Source organism: Orbicella faveolata, unplaced genomic scaffold (assembly GCF_042242905.1).
Source record: "Orbicella faveolata isolate gen_17 unplaced genomic scaffold, um_ofav_v1 contig_13, whole genome shotgun sequence".
Taxonomy (NCBI): Eukaryota; Metazoa; Cnidaria; class Anthozoa; order Scleractinia; family Merulinidae; genus Orbicella; species Orbicella faveolata.
Genome location: NW_028301540.1, coordinates 11,913,837 through 11,935,065, shown reverse-complemented (window position 1 = coordinate 11,935,065; position 21,229 = coordinate 11,913,837). Strand labels below are relative to the sequence as shown.

Here is a 21,229-nt window from a genome sequence, read left to right as displayed (position 1 = left end):
GAGAGTGAGAATTTCCTACAAAAAAATACGTATTTCCCGCGAAAAACAGGAGTCTTCCGGTAACATTACCACGTGACCAGAAGACAATATATTAGCGACCAGTCTTCTCGCGTTTAAAAGCAGCCAAGCGTGTTTATGTTTTGACCGTTTCCTTGCAAACTACTGCATCAGGTGCGGTGAGCAGTGGTCCTTTTAGCTTTCGTCGCCTTTTACTGAAACAGGTGATCGCCTGAAAGCGTAGACAAGGTTTGGACTTCTGTATTTGGAGCGTTTCAAAGTTTGTGAACAGCTTGTTAGATCTAGGTGATTGATTCAATTTGACATCAGCTTAATTTGACGTTCATTTCACGCGTTTGTGCAACGGGTTTCCCTCACGAAATGGAATGGATGAATGAAACAATATCTTTTAGTCGATTTTGAGGATTTCTGGTAGTTTGGGAAAATCGGAGGGTGTCGCAAGTTGTACTTCACGTTCAAACGTCGTCACGTAGGCACCGACCAATTCAAAGTACAAAGCAAAAAAACACGATGATTCGACAAAAATTATGGAGTGTATTATAACATGGGGCAAGAGGTGGCTAAACAGGTTCAACCGAAGGCAAACATCGTGGATTCAAGCAATTCTACGGCTTATGCACCATTACCAAAGCATTTATACAAGAAGATGAGTCCATTAAATCGATGTGAGTACCATGAATGTTGGCATGATAGTTCTTAAATTTTTATGTAATCTTCTCTACTTCATTTGTTTTCTGCTTCGTTAATTTTGGATCGATGGAGCATTTGACGACTTATAAAGTCGTTTACACATTGAAAGAAAAGAAGGTGTACCAAATTTGCCTTAGCTTATTTAAGGCAGATTCTGGCTTTCCAGATGTTGAGGTATACATGTACATAAATGTCAAGACATTTGGTCAAGACTGCTCATTAACAAGTCAAGTTGCGTAAAAACATCGACCTTATAATGATTAGCCTTTGTTTGTTATGTGTGCAATGTGTACTGTGGACGTGTCAAATAACTTTTTGTAATTAATATTGTTAAGCACATTGAAAGTCAGTTTAATCTAAATTTAGTTTAATTTACATTTATATGTGACTAGTGACTTCACTCAGTGGCAGTACTGCAAAGGTGGAGTCCAATGTGTTTCATAATGAGTCGATGATTACCTGCACAGGACCCTGTACAGAATGAACTGAACAACGTGAAGTCCTGTTACCCATTTTAAAATCAAACCTAAAACAAAATTTGAGAAAGGAGTAACAAAGTGTCTCTTGGCTTTTTGGTGAATGAATCGATGAATTCTCTGAGATCCCTGAGACAAGGACCCTATTAAAGTCAAGTGTCTAATAACCACTTGGTGCTGACAGTTTGTTTTCTGGACAATCATATTAATGGGAGTACAATTAAGGTTATAATTACAATGCAAGTGATAGGTGAAAATTCTCTCAAAATTGCACGAGTCTTTAGGTGAGTAAGTGCAATTTGAAAGAATTTTCAAATATTACAAGGAGGGGGACAAACATATGGGAGGGCTCTGAACATTGCAACACTGTGCAAAAAAATTAACAAACACCGCATCACCATAAGTAAAGTTGATGAAACACCGTCACTGCAACAGGTATTTTTAACCCTATGATTTGAACGTCTACACTAGACATACGATGTCTATACCTCAACAGGTTTCCACAAAATGAACACATTTTGGAGGAAGTCGTATGTCCTGACAGAAACTAGTATTTACACAGAAATGAACTATGTAGTTCAGTTTCTTTGATCTTGGTCTGAGAAAGGTCAAACAAGAAACCACAGCACTGCAAACAATTTCCTTTCACCGAACACCAAAGGGTGATAAACACAAACATCGCACTCCATAGGTGGGATTTTATTCACTGCATCACTGCATTAGAAAACAATAACCACAAAGCCCCATGTCCCCCTCCACAAGTAGTGTAAATCTAAATAAATTTACTTAAGCCTTCATACAACTACTCATTTGTTAATTAACCTTACATGACTGAGAAAATCACTAAAATAAGTGCCCCTGTATTAATTTACACTGCAATGTATATTAAAAATCAATGATAAATTTTCATGCTGTCTGAGCCAATCACAGTGAAGAAATTTTCTTGGTCATAAAATAACTCTTTAATCATCAGTTTCAGAGAGTGAAGTTCAAAGCATGGTTCATGTCTACAACAACCTTGCAGCTCTTTCTCCCAGAGACAAGTATATTGACAGGAAAACATTGTAAGTAAATAACTTTTAACATAATTAATTTTGTTGAGTCAGTACTTTAGGCAATAGGTAACTTGGTAATATGCATGGCGATTATAATTACCGGTGTTATATTACAGGTCTGCCTGTGATGTTCTCGACTAGCATTTTTTCCTCACTAGATTAAGTATTCGTTTTAAAGTGGCAAGTGTCAGTATTGAAATATTATGTAAAGCAAAAAGAGTTATCCTCTGTGAGTGGTTCATGGCAGATGTACTTTTTTCTTTTTTTTTTTTTGATTGTGCGTGTCTGTACACTTAGGGCCTGTTTACAAGGAGGGAGGGTTACCCTAGCACTGACACATTTCCTCTTTTTTTCCTTGTTGTGTTTACAAGGCAGCTAGGGTTACTTGGTGGGTAGGTTACCTTATCTGCATGCTAGGGTTAACTCGCCTACCCAGGTTAACTTTCTAATTGTTTCCAGACCCTCTCGGTGTAACCGCGCATTAAGTTGTCCCGGGTTGTAGGGTTACCCTACCTGTGAAATTTTGCTTGTAAATCCGGGCTATCTTTTGCCCTCCAGCTAGGGTTAACCCGCTTGCTATGGTAACCCTCCCTCCTTGTAAACAGGCCCTTATATTTGGGGAATGTCCAACATGTATTCCGTCCCTTTTTCAATCTTTTCTTTTCAGCATGGTTAGCCCAGCCACTTAGCACAACTAGCATTTGCTATTTCTTTTAAGTGGCTGTTCTCTCTTTATCTTCCTTATCTTTGTACATTTAAAAGAGCACAAATAGAGATGGTTGTTGTTGCTGTAATTGTGGCCAGAATCAGTTAGCACGTCAAATGACTGTACATGCTGCTAAGAGGAAATACAGTCTTGTAACAAGGGGTGCGGGGTGTGTGTGTGTGTGTGGGGGGGGGGGGGGGGGAAGAACTTGGTAGAAGAAATATGGCTGCTGTAAATTTATTCTTGACTACCAAGTGCTGAAGTGTGTATTCTCTTTCTCTGTAGCATGCATTATTTTCCCTTGGATGGAGTTCTGGCTGAGAGATTGTTTACAGCTTTTGACAAAGACAGGAATGGTCATATTGACTGTGATGAGTTCCTAGGTCTGTATTAGGGATTCTGGTAAATCCAGAATCACAGTCAGAATTGTGAATACAGTTCACATGTACATAACTTATAATCATCTATAGGATGAGGATTTGGAAAAACGTGAAAGCTTGACTCTGTGATTCTAGTTCACACACCAGTTACATCCCTAGACAAGTATTTCATTCAAGTATACATCTGTTATCATGGGGTTTGAGGTAGTCTTACTTCCACTGACATTAATGTCATAAATATTTGATAAGCTTAATAATTTCTGAAAAGAGTTCATTTAATGCATGTACATGCAGTTCTTTAAAAGCAGCACAATTTGTTTTGGTTTTGCACTTGACTGCTTAGAGAAGACAGCTTCTGCTAGATCCCGGTTGATGAAAATGGAATGTGACATGGGATTAAATAATTTGACAAATTTCTTACTTTTACACTGGTTAAATTACAATGTAGCAGGCTTGTAAAATCACAAGACCAATTTAAGCATTAAAAGATTGCTTAGCTACGGAATGTTTAAACTTCAGTGTGTTTGTAAATGAAAAGGCATACTTTCATCTGTAGGTGGACTTGCTCTGTGTCTACGAGGTTCCACAGAAGAAAGAGGGCAGATCATCTTTGACATGGTACGAAAACTACTGAAAGATTTAACTGTGCAGAATGCAGTTTCTTTCCATTCAAGAAACATTTTTTTATACCTAACATACAATAATTATAATGGTATCTTTTTGATACGGTTCTGTTAACCACACATACTTATGGCAAGACCAAACTAGTTTGATGGATGTATGCCACTAGAAATAATTATTTACATTATTTGAGCAATTTTTGACAGAAACCAGTTTCTGCCCGAAATTGCCTTGCATTCATCATTGTTGAATTTTATAATCATGTGAATAAGAAAAATTTAACCGTCTAATAGTAATGGCCCCATCATTCTGTCCATGTCAAGTGTTTGTTCTATTTAATTGTTATTGTACTTTTTCTCGCCATGTTTCTGTCTGGACTCTTCTCTCTCGCAGTTCAACCTTGATGGTATGTAGTTGAGAGCTCGTTATATGTGAATTCTCAAGTTCTGACCAGACTGATGCGTTTTCGTATGAAATACCTTTTGATCCGTTTTTGCCTGTCGTCCGCCCTAAAACGACCGAAAACGCTGATGAAATCGGAGGTTTTCGAAAACGGTTTCAAAAGTGGAGCTTTTTGAAAACGCTCCGTTTCTAGTGTGGATAGGCGAAAACGGAGGCTTTTTAAAACGGTACCGAAAATAGTGTCATATACTGTCGTTTCCAGCAGCGTTCAACGTATCAAAAAGTATGCGTCTTCGAATGAAAACGAATTGTTGTAGACAGGTGAAAACGAAACGAAAACGCTAGTGTGGTAAAAAAATATTTGCTTCGTTTTCGTTGAGACGAAAACGGATACATGTACTTTTGAAAACGCATTAGTGTGGCCGGGCCTTATTTTCTTTAGTCTGTCTATCCTTGACATGTGTGAAGTCTTTCTCGTAGCCAGTGAGACTGTGGAAGGGGAGAAAGTGACCCATTCACTCTTATTTATCTCAAAGCCAGTGAAAGTATCATAATGCATTATCAGCAGTTTTTTCAGAGTATGACTTCCTTCCAGATTAAATGTAACATCGGTGAAATTATCTGATACTTTTCCTGATTGAACGTTTCAATGTAATTTTCGAGATCTGGAATAAGGAGAATACTCTGTTCACAACCACAGACAATCTGATGTCAGAGTGAAAGAAAGCGTACTCTTTCGGGGGCTCCCACCGGTCGACACTGGCGTCTCCCCGTGGTAGTATCCGCGTGTTCCAGTTCGGGATATTAAACCAACTCCTTTTCGATAGGCGGCCAATGAGAGGAATTCCGCTAAGAGGGCCTCATAATATTAATCCATTTCTTGCAATATCAGGTGTCTTAGGCGAGAAACTGTGAACAGAAAAAACTGGGGACAGAAAACATACCAGTAGTTAAAATGTCCTACAACCATAAAGAAAAATTCATCTGTGGTTCTTCAATAATTAGAGAGACAAAGCATGACGTTACATCAAGCGGCAAGCGGCAAAAATTGAACTTTTGCCATCTGTCTTCAGCTGTCTGTACAGTAGAGTGAAAATATTTGTATTTGCGGTGAATAGTAGCAGACATTTTTCTATTTTTGTGTGATTTATTTAAGGATTAACAGAAAAGAAAAAAAATTCAGAGGTAATCTTTGCCGTTAGTCGTCTGCTGTAAACGTCATGCTTAAACTCTCCAATATTGAACGCTTACCTGCAAACGGCATTGAAATAACATGTTCGTAACCTTACTCGTTGAAAAATTTCTGCAATTTACTACTAAGTTATTCAAAACTTTGACCTGTCTCTGTTCCATATTCTGCAAAATGAATTGCCTTCATGTTACATATTTATGGACCCTATTGGTCCAATGTAACTCCGAGTTTTTAAAATTCGTCAGATTCATCTTTGTCAATCGTCAAAAGCGGGCGAGATACAGAAACTAACAAACAGTTTACCCACTCAACCAACAAATTTCGATTTCTATCGAAATGTGTATAGACTTTCTAAAAGTCCTTTCCAATAGTTCTTTCCTGGCCTGTTGGTTTCGCCGTTCGCTCGAGGGAGATCAAGGATTAAGAAAAGGTCGACTCGTGGCAAGTCTAATATGTATACTGTTTGTCCATTACCAGACCAACCTGCAATATTGTCTGCCTCTATCGACAACGGCAACAGCTGGTAATAGAAAATGTAATGTAATAAGCTCTCCATTAAACGAGGACGTGTCAGCCCCTTTTTGTAAACGAACAATTGTGTATTTTAGAGTTATATCCTCTTCTTAAAAGAATACATTATTTGGAAAAAAATCTCATTTCGAACAAATTTCAGACAAAAAAATTTGGACACTCCATATAGCAAACTAAGAGTTACTCTGAATTACTTAAAAGTTTTATACTGTACTGTAAAATAATATTTCGGACTTTTATTCGGACGGTTTTCGTTTTGGCCGACCACTTTTTTTGCAAGTACTGTTTACCCCGTGGTTATAAAAACCTCATCATGGGTACTCTCTCTTTGGTGGGGATGTGCGGCCCGAACCTTGAAACCCTAATCCTTTTTCTGAACAAAGTCTCTGATTTTCCATACCCTATTTCTGACCTGAGCGAATTTTAGACCACTAAAATAAGTACACGGCTCTAGTACATGACGGCAGGTTACCAGAAATGGCTTACCTTTGCGTAAACATTTGAGAAAGGCCACAAATTTGCCAATGTTGATAGGGAAAAAATAATTCCCTGTAAACAAAATACCCAATGCCAAGCCAAACACATACTCTATTTCATACTAAAATGGTCAAAATCTGTACCGTTTTTCAGGCCAAAACCTCTCAAAAACCATATCCTTTAATGGCCGCATATACCTATGTAGCCCATGTCAGAGAATACCCCCTAGCTCTTTGACCGCAAGCGGTATTTGAAATGTCGCGACGGCAAACTTAGTAGAAAACGCGTGGAGAATGAGCGGAAACGTGCAGAAACACATGCTATGAACAGTCTGTTTACCCTAAGTTTGTAAAAGTAACTTTCGACTACGACTAACTTATCTAGGGAATGATAAATGGTGTAGTTTTAATTGTAGACCTGTCTAAATTTAAAAAGTCCGTCCTTGTTTTGTTTTTCCCATTTGTTGGTTTTGTGACTAGTTGATAAAGTACGCAATTCGCTAAAGGTCAAATGCGTTATCTGCAGTACCGGCAATTTTTTTCCTGATGTGAAGTTTATATGAAATAATTCATATATGAACTGCGGTTGTAGATGAAAGTGAAGAATGATCATCGCAGTTAATTTTCCAATTTAAGCAATTGGAAAGAAGAAGCCTGAAAAAAATCAGGGCTTCAACGGGATTCGAACCCGTGACCTCCGCGATACCGGTGCGATGCTTTACCAACTGAGCTATGAAGCTCGGTTCGAATCCCGTTGAAGCCTTGATTTTTTCAGGCTTCTTCTTTCCAATTGCTTAAATTGGAAAAGTAACTGCGATGATCATTCTTCACTTTCTTCTACAACCGCAGTTCATATATGAATTATTTCATATAAACTTCACATCATTTCACTCCTCACGGGAAGAGATGAACTCAATTAAGTGGCCTCGCTCCCAATGTGTGGCTTCATAGCTCAGTTGGTAGAGCATCGCACCGGTATCGCGGAGGTCACGGGTTCGAATCCCGTTGAAGCCCTGATTTTTTCAGGCTTCTTCTTTCCAATTGCTTAAATTGGAAAATTAACTGCGATGATCATTCTTCACTTTCAATTTTTTTCCTGTTAGGTTGACCTAGAAGTAAAAAAACAAAACCAAAAAAACGTTTTTGTACAGGCGTTCTCGGAGGGCCCTCTTCGCGATGGAAAATTGTTCCTTTGCATTTGAACTTGGTTTATTGTAACTCATAAAAGAGTAAAACTGCCCAAGTGCTGTTATGGAACTGGCGTGACGTGACAGCAGTTGAAACGCGAAGAATTTGTAGTAACTAGCAAAACGTGACTTCGGTTTTAAAACAGAGATAGGAAATGACGCGGGAGAAATGACTTCATAACGATAAAAAATAACTCGGTGACGTCTTCCTGTACTGGGGCTGTGAATCGTTTAAAATGTTCAAACTCCTTTTCAGGGTCAGACGGAGTGAGTATTTCTGAGATCAGCGTGATGCTCAAGTCAGTCCTGTCTGCCGCAGCAAGGTGAGACAGAAGTCAGATACATATTGTTATCTTTGATTACATAGCTTGTCCAAATGAAATTTGTTGATTCTACTACATGTAGCTGAATTCAATTTTATGAAAATCGTTGTGATCTTTTGTCTCTGTAGAATTATCCATGTCAGAGAGGCGGGCCATTCTCAAGGTCAGTAAATGTTTCAAAAAGCGCATTTAGCACTCTGTCTTCCCCGCAAATTGTTCTGTTAGAAAAATTCTGAGAATATATAGAGTATTTTCATCCAGAAAACTGATTGGAATCTACGAAGCGTCCCTACCACGAAATGGAATTGGAGTTGTTGAGAATATTTTCATTTGAGAATAGGTCTACATACACGTTTTATAATATAATTAAATACGTGCGGATAGCTTCCGAGTTGCGTAATCCGAGTAATGAGCAATATGTCCGCTATATGTTAAACCATCGAATGACAGATTTGTTATTCCGCTAGTCATTTTCTTGTATTTTGGTTTCTAGTTTTTGGAGTATCGTACCGATGACATATGAGGCGTGTGTAAATGAGGAAAACAAAGTATATTTTACGCCTTCTTTACACATGGTAAAGGACATAATAGTGGAATAAATGTCAGTGATGATACTGCGTTGTATTTTGTTCGACACTAACACAGATGACGCCGAGTATCTGAAATTGTCAGAAGTGGACAGTGCTGTTGAGAACTTTGCCAGAGATGCGTCAAACCAGTGTGAAGATACCGCGGTGAGTATTTTCATCTACATCTACATTTATTGAGTCGGCAGAAACCGTATACAATATCTTCATGGGTGCGGTGGGACAGGTCAGATTTGTCCTGTCCTACACGGATTCCCATGAAAATCATGGGTCCTTTCCTCGTGCCTAAATCCATTTCACGGCATTGATCGATTACAGCAAAACGTAAACAAAGCAGTGAACCAACTCGATTTTGAGACAAAAGTACGTAGCGGGTGCTTTGACCGGAAAAACACGCGTATTGTACGAGTCACGATTGATTTTGTCACTTTTCATTGGTTGATAATACGCTTCTGTGATACAGATAGATTAGATCACAAGTCTCCGAGGATGTCATGCACTGAGCTCAGCAAACGCAGAATTGACACGCGCATTCTTCTGGACAATCAATCGAAACTGCTGTAAAACAAAAACTGATCGCATCGACGCCAATTTTTTCGCTCTTCGGAACCGACGATAAAATCTGAACTTGACGGTGGCAAGTGAACACAACTCGGGGAAAAATTGACCCTGAGAAACTTACTTGCATGGCTCGCTTCAGTGGCTTCCATCACTGATTTCTGGATAGATAACATCTGCGGCGACTGACATTTGGATAGACCAAGAACTTTCACACTGAACTTTACTTCAGCAATCCAACTGAAATGCCAATGTATATTTGAGAGTAGTTCGGGTTGCAATTACAGTGCCGTTCAGGCAAACGATTGTTTGATTACAGTATGACATCAACTAAACAAATATGAAAGTGACAATGCGCGAACGTCACCTGTTCCTTTATTCTTTCCAAGAACGTTCTAGAAGGTTCTAAAAAGTTCGGTGAAGAGACGTGAATTATGCTTCAGGCTCATCGATGCTAAAGCTAACTTAAGAGGTCATTTGTTGCCAGTAAGTTTACTGATATTACACCATCAGTGGCACTATTAATGGCTGACCCATAAAGGATATTACATGACCGCGCAGGGGATACGAATTTTATCATCGAGTGCTGATGGTATCTCTAACGAGAATGCACTGAATGAGTGAGAGATACCGGTAGCACTAGATAAAATTCGTATCCCCGCGCAGTCATGTAATGTTCTGTTTGATGAAACGTCCGAATGTAAGACATCTCAGAAAAATAAGGCCCACCTCTGCTGAGGTTGGGACTGTAATTTAAATGTGTAATTAACGCAAACTTATCTTCAAGTAATTCCGTCGTTGTAGGTCGTTATAAAAGTGTTTGTTGGTGTGGTAGATAGTCTCCATGCTATGTTTACACTTGATATTAAGGACACGATTTCTCTACTATTTGTAGTTCTAGCATCATTTGCATGTCGACATGTCTGTTTTGCCCCTTGTTAATTTATTCAATGCCTACTGGTACAGATGGCATTAAAGACCTTTATGATCTTGATCAAATATGAAGGAAAATTGAAACTAATCACATATAATTTGTCCAGAATGATCATAACATCTTGGTTGGAAAGTGGTTTTTCACATAAAGTCTGTCTAAAGTCTGTGTGTAGTGTAATTTTCTCTACCGGTTTAAAGCAGAAACAGTGAAAAATTGAAACAGAAATCTCTGTCAGCAGAACAATATGGTTAGGAGTTCTTTCGAATTGAAAACTGAATTAACTTGGCCAAGAATGAAGTCAGTGAAGTGTTTCCCTGGATGCAGAGTTTCATCGATAAACATTTTTTTGCTTTCTAAGTTCATACCACTACAAACGACTAAGCAATGCTAACATCATTTTTTTATGCCTTCTTGTATAAAAAATCCCTATATTATTTTTTTTCAAAAGACAAATAATCTGCCTCCCGCTATTATTCTCCCTTTTCACTGCGGCCAACTCTAGCGTGACTTGTCATGTGCCATGTTTACCTCTGTTTTTTTTTTTTTTTATTGTCATGTTTTTAATTTGAGTCCATTAAACAAAACAAAATGCGATCTTTTTCAAAGGCGCGAAAGGTCAACAAAAAATACTTTTGTTAGGCAACCTGTCGCATATTGCGTGTCTGATCCAAATGATAGGTTTTCGAATTATTAGAAATTCAAATGTTCAAGTCCGTCATTAGCATTTCAAGTGTAATTCAATTGTGGATATCTTAAAGATTTCTCTGTATGCTCCGTGGAAAGAACTTTGGCACTGTTTCTCTCGCTTTACAGTGAGGGAACAGAGAGGGGATCAAAAGAAGGAAATTGCGAAAAGAAATTTAGTAAGTTTTGATAGCGAAGATAAGATATCAAGGTCTTCTGTTGTCGTTATGTGGACATGATCATTTTATACGCTTGTTCATTTTGCTAGAGATTAATTCGCGATTATGTTTTACAGTGTAACTCTGGATAATAACGCAATATTATAGCCAAAAACGTGCCTGGCATCATCATATAACTTTGATTTCGTTCGTATATTTACGAGTTCTAATCATAGTTTAAACAGGAGGCTTTTATTTAATATTGCAGTTTTTCTGCATATAGTACTCGCCTCTTAATATTATATTTCTACTTCCACACGCTATGAGGCGTCCGCTTCGACATACTATTAGCAAAAGAATCAGATGTTTTCACGAACACATGAAGAGAAAAATAATGTCAACCGTTATGCAATTTTTTATGCAAACAATTCTTGTATTTTATTTTTCGATTACGAGCCTCATGCTTATATTGATTCAGTGGTGAAGTCTTAGGTTCAGGTAATATAAAACGTATAGCATAATTTATGGCGGTCGAGAGTTCCTAATGGCAACGTTCGTCTCCGTTTTCGTTCTTTTCATCCTACCGGACAGAAACGAAGATACAATTCTCTCAATCCGCTTTAATGGCGTATGGTTTTCGTACTCTATAGAGCTTTAAGAAATTTCGTTCGTGTTTTTCTACAGTTACACCATTAGTTCGCAGGTTTTCTTCGGTTTTAAAGACCGGCGTTTCTTAAATTCGCCTCGACTTTTACGTAGTTATGAAGATGGTGGTTGTTAATTCGGGATACAACGATGGCAATGTGCGAAATTCGAGAGAAGTCAACGAGAAAAACGCAGCCGTCGATTTATTCTGAATGTAGATTATTTTAATAATCTGTCCATTAAAACGGATCCAAACAAAGCTGGTTTCTAAGCAGTTGAGAGCATTGTTAGAAGTTCCGAGGCCAACCGAGCAGGGCTTGAATTGTTTCACACTCCTTTTCCGGTTAAAAGTAATCATTTTCGGAGACAGTTTACATCGAAATGGTAATTTTTTCTATTATGTTTGATTTTATTTTTATGCGAACCATTGAGCTCGAGTTCACAACAGGAAGCTATAAGTACGGATAATTATCAAGTACCAGAAACACCGCCTTTACTTCGTGTTGTTTCATTTCCAGTGCGACATTGACTCGATTCGGGCCACGTAGAAGAAAACTAACCATCAAAACGCAAACTCAGTGGCAAGAATGGACTGGTAGCTTCTCGTGACGGCAATTAACGGTCTGTTTGACGTGAAAACACTATCGACTCCTCCGCGTTATATACACTCTTAAGGGCTGGCTAAACTAGGAAACATTGTTGCGGAGGCAAATGTTTCCCAGTTTAGCCAGGCCTTTATTCAATCCCTGACGACGAATTATCATAATTATAAATCTCGCTCGAAAAATTTCGCTTGAAAACTCTATTTGCGACAACTAAACCGAAACCGTTGAAAAGCGTACAAAATTCAAATAACCAATCAACAAATGGCAAAGTTTCCTGAGAGGTACTTTGTAGGGTTTTCCATTTTGTTAAAATCTATTGTTCGTATTCTTTAATGTTATTAGTTTATGTGAGAAAAAGATCGCTATCCTTTGTTCGAGTATTCACACTGTAATTTATTTGGATTCTCGCCCAGATAGATCACACCAACAAGTTAAACAGGTTTAAAAGTGGTTTAACTAAACAGGGCTGAAAATTAGTGGCTCATACTGCGTGTGCACCCCACAGCTAAACAAGGTAAAAACTTGTTTGATGAACAGACCTTAGCAAGGTGGATTGATATTTGTCTTCCTAAGATTACTTGAAAGCGTAATTGACAAATTAGAACAACTTAAACCTGATTTAGTTTAACTGGTTTAGCTGGTGTGAATGGGGCATTAGACTCCCCCAGTCCTGAACATCTTGTTCCTCTCTGGTTCACTCTGCGTTTTAGCTGCATGTCTGCTATACCGTTATTATTTTTGTAATTATTTAGTTATTATGTTTTTTTTCATCTTCGATTCTTTTGGTTCCTGCGTCGTTCAAGTTGAATGCAGTTTTTGAATGCCGCGAGCAGTGCTCGCTACAAAAGGCGCATTTATCTGAGTTGTACCGTTTTAATCATCTATTACTGACTGCCTGACTGACTGTCCGTCTGCCTGCCTTTCTGACTGACTGTCTGTCCGACTGTCTATCTGACTGACTGTCTGTCTGTCCATAGAATGGAAAACTGACCAAAGCAGAGTTTGTAAGCTGGATGAGAAGACACCCTCTCATTGTGGACTCGGTATTCCAGCATTCCAGTATTAGAGACAAACAGTTTAACACAGGATTGCAGGTAAGGATATATCCGTTTTCTCTTGTGTTGCATAGCATTCAGTACTATCCAAAAACTGACGTTTCAGTAGGTTGTCAGAGAAACATTCTTTTGATAGTCAGCGGCGATGGCAGAGAAGAATGAACGTAAGGAAGGGGGAGGGGGAGACCAAGAAGATAACAAGGAGACACGAAAACCAGCGGGTGTAACAAGTCTCAATGTTGTCATAAAGAAATAATGGGCCTGTTTTGGCACAAAAAACGGCAACTTGACCTATTTTGGACACTTTTTCCTTGTATCTCTCACAGAATGGTCGTGTCCAAGAGAGTCACAGGCCACCTGGGTTTGTAACAACTACAGAACAAGGAGCACGGTACAGTATAGCCGTCATTCGTAACTAATTGAAAGACATTGGTTTGAACGCTTACCTTACAATCTAAGGACGTTTGCAAACGTTTACGAATTTTCCAACATAGAGAAGTTTGTCAAAACTCCATCGTGGTTAGATAATGAGTTATTTGTGTCAGAAATGTGAGACAAAATGGGGGTCACCGACTTCGTTTCTAAGATAAAGCGTGGGGAGGAAAAAAAATGTTTTCGAAAACTTGGTGCACGAAACTGTAAAGATGCGCAGATACAGTTACCGCGAACGTTCTTAATTGTATAAGTATTCATTCTATGACACCTCGTAGGACGTATTCATCTTAAGTACCTTCCCTTGCCTGGATTCAGACAAAGTTATGTGTGTTGTGTGATGTGTTTCTGCAGACGTACAGAGCTGCTAAGCCAAACGTGGGTTGATGGCTTACAACAGGGTGCAGAAGAGGAACAGGCTGCTAATGGTGGGTGTGGAACTCATGTGGTTTACAGTTTTAGTTCGTAAACTAAAAGTGCGATTTGCGTTTCTTTTGAAAGGCACTCATGGTCCCCTTTGTTTTATCCTTGCTGATTCTTAGTAACAATAACAAGCCGGATTTGGCGCGCTCCTTTTATTAATCAATTTAATGCCGCCATTTGTATGCGTTTGTTTTTGCAATAGAAGCCCTTATTCAAATATAATACGCCCTCATGCACAATGCGCCATCTGCAAGATGCGCCCACGTTAATTTACCTGGCAGCTGAAAACGATCCATTTTCAAAAGTTGAGTTTTACCAATCCAAGAAGATGGAAACCTAATTACGGTTTCTTGTTTAGGCAAGTACAGAATTATCGGGGAAAACAGGAAGGACACGTTAGCCCCCAAGGCCCTGCCTGGCACCCTCGGCTGGCCCTAAATAGAATCATTACAACGTGCTAACGTATTTTTCGGGAAACTACTAATTCAGTTAAGTTAGCTACTATGATAGCACCAAACTAACTTCCAAATGAACTCCTTTCCAATCCCTTCTCATATTCTTCAGAGCCCGTGTTCAGTGGTAGTTATGCAGACGCGGATTACTTGTGGAGTCCGGTGTTCCCGGCCAGCCTAAGCATGCCTTGCGCGCGTAACAGGCACTCGGTGTGTGTTTGGGGTGGAGGTGTGTTTGTGTATGGAGGCCGAGGAACTAGAGGAACACTCAAAGACTTCTGGAGATACGATATAGGTAGGTCTGATGCCTGTTTGGTGTTATATGACGTGAAAACTACTTGCAACGATGGCGGTATGCTTTCTATTAACTGAGTTTTACTACTCTTATCTCACAGCCTCCAACACGTGGAGTAACGTGCCTGTTGAAGGCGAGCTCAGACCACCGTCCCTACAAGAACATACTGCATTAACGTACAAGGTAAGACTTGCATCACCCACGGCCTTACAAATTTCAACATCTTTCTCACGCCGAAGTCCTAACCCTAAATCAAAAGTGATCACAGTGCCCTTGTCTCGGGCTTCATTGTGGAAAACATGTAACCAATAGCTTGCGCGGTAAAACTTTTAACTGGTTGCAAGTGTGTGAAAACATATCAGTGGTGGCAAGCGCGGGAAATAGGATGTAAACCAAATTTTGATTGGCTCTAGTATATTTTTTATGTGATTAGCTAGGATAGCTTTGGTCCGATTGGTACGAGCAAGTGTGATCTATGGCCTCGACTTACAATGGATTCTATTAGCCACAGCACATCGATTTAAACCAAACGTTTGACATGTTAGGCGCGTTTTGCAAACAATTTACAGCTTCGATAGACAATTGAACAAATTCATTTACACCTAGGTAACATGTTCCACTCAGTTCCTCTTTATCTATGACCAATTCTTGTTTTCTCTATTCTAGGGTAATATGTACGTATTCGGAGGTGAATTCACCGCGACGAACGAGACGCCATTATGGACGTTCAATTTTCGTAAGTGATAGCTAGTATGCTTGTTGCGTGAGATTTTGTTTCATGTGATCTGACACATCCCCACCCTACCCCTACAGGTGAGCGTGCGTGGAGAAAGCAAGCGGCAAAGTCATGGGTAAGCTTCTGTAACCACAGTGAATGAATTCTTCTTTTGCGTTCTTGAATCAGCTTTTAATTAGTTTCTGGTTGTGAGTCATCAGTTTGACGTGATATATCAAACACGAAAGACCGTGTTTAACCACATTTCCAAACACTGAGAAGAGAGTTGAAAATACGGCGCGTAGCGGAGTATTTTTGAACTTCGAGGTGTTTGGAAATGTGTTGAAACACTGTCTTGAGTGTTTGATATTTATCCTTAATCGAAAGTAAAACTATGGAGAAAACGGAGAAATAAAATCCTTTAAAAATCTTTGCTAGTTAACATCAGATATCCAAACACTGCCACGGTCACGATTTCCTTTCTTTAAACTTGATGAATTATTAATGAGTTTGGGAAAATAAAGTCAATACTGACTAAATTATGAAGGGAATTTCGGCTAACATTTCTGTGGAAACTCTCTCTCTCTCTTTCTAGGGTCCACGCACTCGGCGGTCACATACAGCCGTGATCCACGAGACTTCAATGTTCGTATTTGGCGGGTATATCGACATGAGAGGTGCGAGCGACGAGCTTTGGCAATACGAGCTTGGTGAGTGTCTATATGTCAGTCCTCTGTCGACACTATAGCAAAAATGCTACTAAGCTCTTTTGCCCGTGATAATTCAACGATATTCGCGTATCTCCTTCAAGAGATACGGCTAGTTCCTAGTGCTCACGCGCGGTTATTTAGCGTTTAAAATCTTCACTCCTGGGGACTGTTTAGCAAGCTCTTTCTTTCACACGGTCTTGCCTCGTAAACGAGACAACCTCATTCCCAGGGTCTCTCTCTCCCTCCCCGCCTCCTCTTGCTCTTGAGGCACAAGGTTGTACACGAGGTGGAACACTTTGTAGTTTGCATTGATTTAATACTGCCATAAACTGGTTATGTTCGATTGTTAACAAGAATAACTTGTATCTTTGGTCTTGCAGACACTTTAAAGTGGATCAGGATTAAGTGGAAAGGAGACGGACCGAGTCCACGTTACCATCACTCAGCGGCCGTTGGAGCAGCTGGTATGTGGGTGTATGGGGGCTTGGAAGGTCTACAAGCCAGGAACGATCTCTGGAGATGGAGCTTTGGTATGTCATGTTTGGTCGTCGTCTTTCGCTTTAGCTCTATTTCAATGCTTTTCACTACAGATTTCGCTTCTTTAAAAAGTGTCGGGGTTAACTAACGTTATTTTTCTTCTATTTCAAGTGAGTCACTCGTGGTCAAGGATAAAGAGTCGAGGTGGTCCCCCGGCCTTGTTTGGCCATTCTGCGATGAAGGTAAAGCTCGCGCGCATATGCGGATTATTGGGGTTTTTCATACCTCTTAGTTACAAGAAAAAAATAAAAAAAAAGAAAAGAAAAAAAGAAAAGAGAACGTGATTTTTACCGTCACATCAGTCTCGATAGGTTTTGCCTGCGTCAAAAATATTATGACTGAGGCTATTAGTTTTATTTCTTTTTAACCGGCGAAGTTAGGGATATCATCCAGGGATCTCTCTTTCTCCTCGCTAGCCACCTCCCCTCATTCAGGTCACGAGGAAGTGAACCCCCATTTGAGAGTTATCGTAATGTTCAGACCGTCAAATTCTCCCAACTCGAACTCTGAATAATAAATGGATACCAATGAGGAGAATTTGTTTGTTGATCTTTTCGTATGTGTGACACTAGGTTGGAGATGGCATGTTGATATTTGGAGGTGAAACAACGGATGGCGCTCTACAGAATACGATGTGGCGGTTTGATTTAGGTAAGGAATTGATACAATATCGGATGATGACCGCTTTTCTTACCTCATTTTGTATTTGGACTGAATTCTATTCGATTTTGTGATAAAAGTCTCTAACATCAAGTCAGCAAATAAGTAGCCTGCTAGCACGCTTTCATGCGTTCTGGCACGAGCAAAGAGAAAGCCGCGAGGCCAATCGGCGAGGGACCTGGCACGAGAAATGACGCTTTGCTCGCCACTAGTCTCTCGCGGCTTCGCCTTTAATCGTGACAGCGTAGGAGAACCTGCTCGCATACTAGCAAATCAGTGGTCTGGTCCCTACATTTCTTTGCTTTAGTATTTTCCTTGTTGAGTACACTTAAAAAAAAATTGGATGCTGATTGGTTGAGAGCAATTACTGACTGACTGGCCGACCGACCGACGGTCCGATTGGCGGAGTGGATATGGATATGTTGTTGGATATTGACTGGGCATGTCAAACAAAACTCTTCAAAAAGTGTATCTAAAGAAAGATGTGAAATTAGTCTCGAATTAATAGAAAACGTTGTCGAGTGTAACATAACTGTAACTCATGTTGCCCTTTCAAGTATTTCATTGCAAAAAATGCAGTGATGTTCGTTTTACACAACTGTTTTTCAGATAACCGCACTTGGAGCACTGTTCACCCGCGTGGTGGGATATCCCCGCCCGTCCGCAGCTGCTTCTCCTTGGGAGTGGTTCCTTCATCCGCTTTCCTTTCCACCATTCGACCGTCTACATCTCATTCGGCCCCGCCCTGCACCCCCATGCCGTCGGACATCTTGAGAGAAGAGAGTCTGGAAAGCAGACCGACTACCAGAGGGGCATCCTGGTGTGAACCTTTCACCGGATGGGAGAGATCCGCGGCGTCACTGGGTTCCCTTGATTCCGCGGCTCCGTTACCTAGTGCAGTGGTAACATTAAATGGCGATAAACGCCGTCAAAATCATCCGGTGTCTCACTTTAGCTCCGAGGTGTACGAGAATTCAAAAGGCATGACTCTATCGGACGATTCTTTACACACAAAGCAGCAACACAGTACCACGGGACCTGAGCCTCGTCATCAGTTGAAGGCGAAGACTCTTCCCGCCCCAAGTCTCTCCTGGGACAGAAAAGGTCGAGTGCACAGCCAAGAACTGTTTAATGTCAATTCTTCTGTTAGTACGGATTTGAGGAAGAGCTTGACTCGTCCTGTTGCCTGTCTTTTGGTTCTTGGCGGAAAGACGCGTACCCAGGCAGATATGGGAAGAAGCCTTGACATATGGCGATGTGATATTGATCCAGGTATGGTGCTGTTATGATAAGTGAAAGTTTGCTCTCGTGCGCATCAAGGGCGCGCTCGGGTGTGCTATTTTTCCTAGTTGCTCATATCACCAGTCACTAAATACTATCTATGGGGTTCTGTGGGTCTTTATTGCCAAGACCACCACGATTTAGCCCTGGAAGTCAATTCTTTCCAACTGAACCACAGGTAGCGCAAGCTCACGTTCCAATAACACAGTTGCCAACCTTTGCCTGAGAGCGACATTGCGTTACGAGGGTTCTATTTAGTAAGGTCAGTATGGAAACGAACCGGTTCATTTTTAACAGTATAAATTTAAATATTTTGAGTAAAATTGACTTGCCTATACTAGTCTTGAGAACACCAACTCTTGTAACGCAATGCCACTCATGGGCAGAAGTTTACCATCATGTTTTTATCAGAACATGAGCTTGGGTCGCTTGTGACCGAACACGAACTCGTTGCTCTATAAATTTCCCCTTATGCATGTCAACAACCGTCCATTGTGAACTGATGACGATAGTTTCTTTCTTTTCAGTCAAGAAAAACCAAACAGAGCGAGTGGAAAAGATCACCGTCTCAGACAATCGTGCGACCATTCCTTCAGTTCCTTATAGTCATTTAGAGCCTGCGCCTTCTGAGAGCACCGCTGACGCTGACGACGACACGGACTCAATAGGCAGCGACTTGGTCTTGGCGGACATGTCTGATAGTGACACGCGCAGTGTGGATTTCTTATTGGACGATTATGGCGAAGTCACGAGTACGTCACGCGGCTTTCCTAAAGTGTCCGTGTGACTCGGTGACGTCATAGACAAAGCGTGTGTGGTAGATAATAATTCTATCTAGGGCACAAAATCATAATCGCCAGTTGTGATTAATTACTGACTTCTTCTAACCTATTTATAACAACTTCAAGTGAGCAAGTTATGAGAATTAAGGATTTGGTCACCCCTAGAAAAAATATTGATTCAGTCATACATAATGTGTGAAACATAAGGAGAATTTTCATATTTGTCTTGTTACAACCAGAATATTTTTCACTCTTAATAGGCTCGTTTCATATTAGTCTCTTATTTGACAAGGACAAAAGAAAAAAAAAACCTTTCATTTGTTTGTTTTTACTTATCTGTTAAGCTCATCCCTGTACTGAGAGCACTGTTTTTCTATTCAGTCCCGATGCGTTTTTGTTTCTAAACGAGCCTGTTGTCGATTGTTTTGTATCGTAATTGGTCGGCTGGTTTCCGCTTATATTTGTCAGTGTCCGTATATCTTCGGCTTGCAGTCGGCTTACCTTCCTTGAATTGCAAATAAATTGGAAAATAAGTCACGAGTTGCAAGCCTATTTATCAGTAAAACATATTTATAAATAAAAGTTGTATAATTTATACTGAAAGGACAAGTTTCTACCAATGACAAAAATGTTGTATAAATAGTAATTTCGACATATTTAACAAATAATTTCATATTTTACGGCGTTTGATATTGTGTTAATATTGATGTTATTTTTTCAGTCACTGGTGATTGGAAGTCGCATCAAAGGCTTGTGTAACAGGTTGTAAATGATATAAAAGTTTATATAACAGGCTCGAAATTGTGTAAGTATTAAATCCCTCTAATATGTTGCTAAGCTCTCCGATGAAAGAGACAAAACACAGTGCAAATATTTTGAAAGTAAGACAGTCCATGAATAAGTAAATAAAACAGAAAAATAAAACTGTAGTTTGCATAAGAAGGCTTCTTTCGATATTGCAAAAACCCCGTACAATTCAGCTTGCAGAAAGGTCATTTCCCATGTGTTCCCTAGCTTCCACTGCAAAGCTGATCATGGAAGTAAAGCCAATTGGTAACGTTTACCCAGAGTTGTCGTGACTGGTTCGAACAACAATGTGATTGGTTCAGGTTGTTATTGTCATTTTCACATGAGCACCCAAGGTACCCTGGTCTTGATCTTTGGTATTTGCGAAGTTATATATCAATCACCAAAGACCGTGTTTGACCACATTTCAGACACCGAGAAGAGAATTGAAAATACGACGCCTGGCGGAGTATTTCTGACGAACTTCGAGGTGTTTGGAAATGTGGTCAAACACTGTCTGGAGTGTTTGATATATCTTGTTAATCGAAACCAAAACTAAGGAGAGAACAGAGAAATAAAATCGTAAAAATCTATCCTAATTAAGGTCAGATATCCAAACACCGTCACGGTCATGAGTACCTTTGTCTAAACCAGAAGCATATCACCTATTCTACGTGATATGCTTCTGTCTAAACTTGATGAATTATTAATGAGTTTGAGAATTCTACTACCATTTTAATGACGTCATGGTAAAATTGTTATTCGGTACCACTCTCCCCGCTCCGGGAAAATGAAGAGGAAGAGACTTAATCTGGGAACAAGGGGTTTCCGACACTTCACAAGATCATAGTTCAGTAAGTGAGAAAGCTAGGA

General features: G+C 39.9%; 1 protein-coding gene and 1 long non-coding RNA gene across 2 annotated transcripts; one reads left to right on the top strand and one right to left on the bottom strand.

Annotated features, from left to right (window-relative positions):
* The first annotated feature begins 123 nt into the window (after nucleotides 1-123).
* Nucleotides 124-20,499, top strand: LOC110064750 (uncharacterized). The gene is made up of 21 exons (XM_089285785.1): nucleotides 124-683; nucleotides 2,158-2,248; nucleotides 3,231-3,328; nucleotides 3,882-3,943; nucleotides 4,340-4,352; nucleotides 7,991-8,057; nucleotides 8,186-8,220; nucleotides 8,703-8,791; nucleotides 13,206-13,322; nucleotides 13,610-13,674; nucleotides 14,070-14,143; nucleotides 14,703-14,885; nucleotides 14,986-15,068; nucleotides 15,552-15,621; nucleotides 15,699-15,736; nucleotides 16,196-16,310; nucleotides 16,691-16,840; nucleotides 16,959-17,029; nucleotides 17,420-17,498; nucleotides 18,117-18,779; nucleotides 19,316-20,499. Exons 1-21 carry the CDS (start codon nucleotides 563-565, stop codon nucleotides 19,573-19,575), a joined length of 2,544 nt encoding a protein of 847 aa, XP_089141911.1. The 5' UTR covers nucleotides 124-562; the 3' UTR covers nucleotides 19,576-20,499.
* LOC110064753 (uncharacterized) lies at nucleotides 3,167-9,529 on the bottom strand. The gene is made up of 2 exons (XR_002298354.2): nucleotides 9,327-9,529; nucleotides 3,167-5,273 (listed from the first exon to the last, which is right to left on the bottom strand). It is a non-coding gene; the product is annotated as an uncharacterized LOC110064753 (long non-coding RNA).
* Nucleotides 20,500-21,229: the final 730 nt, after the last annotated feature.

Coding starts and splice junctions, on each gene's coding strand:
- LOC110064750 (XM_089285785.1), top strand. CDS start 563: ATGGGGCAAGAGGTGGCTAAACAGGTTCAACCGAAGGCAAACATCGTG. Junction 2,249..3,230: donor TATATTGACAGGAAAACATT/GTAAGTAAATAA, acceptor CTTTCTCTGTAG/CATGCATTATTTTCCCTTGG. Junction 17,499..18,116: donor GATGTGGCGGTTTGATTTAG/GTAAGGAATTGA, acceptor ACTGTTTTTCAG/ATAACCGCACTTGGAGCACT.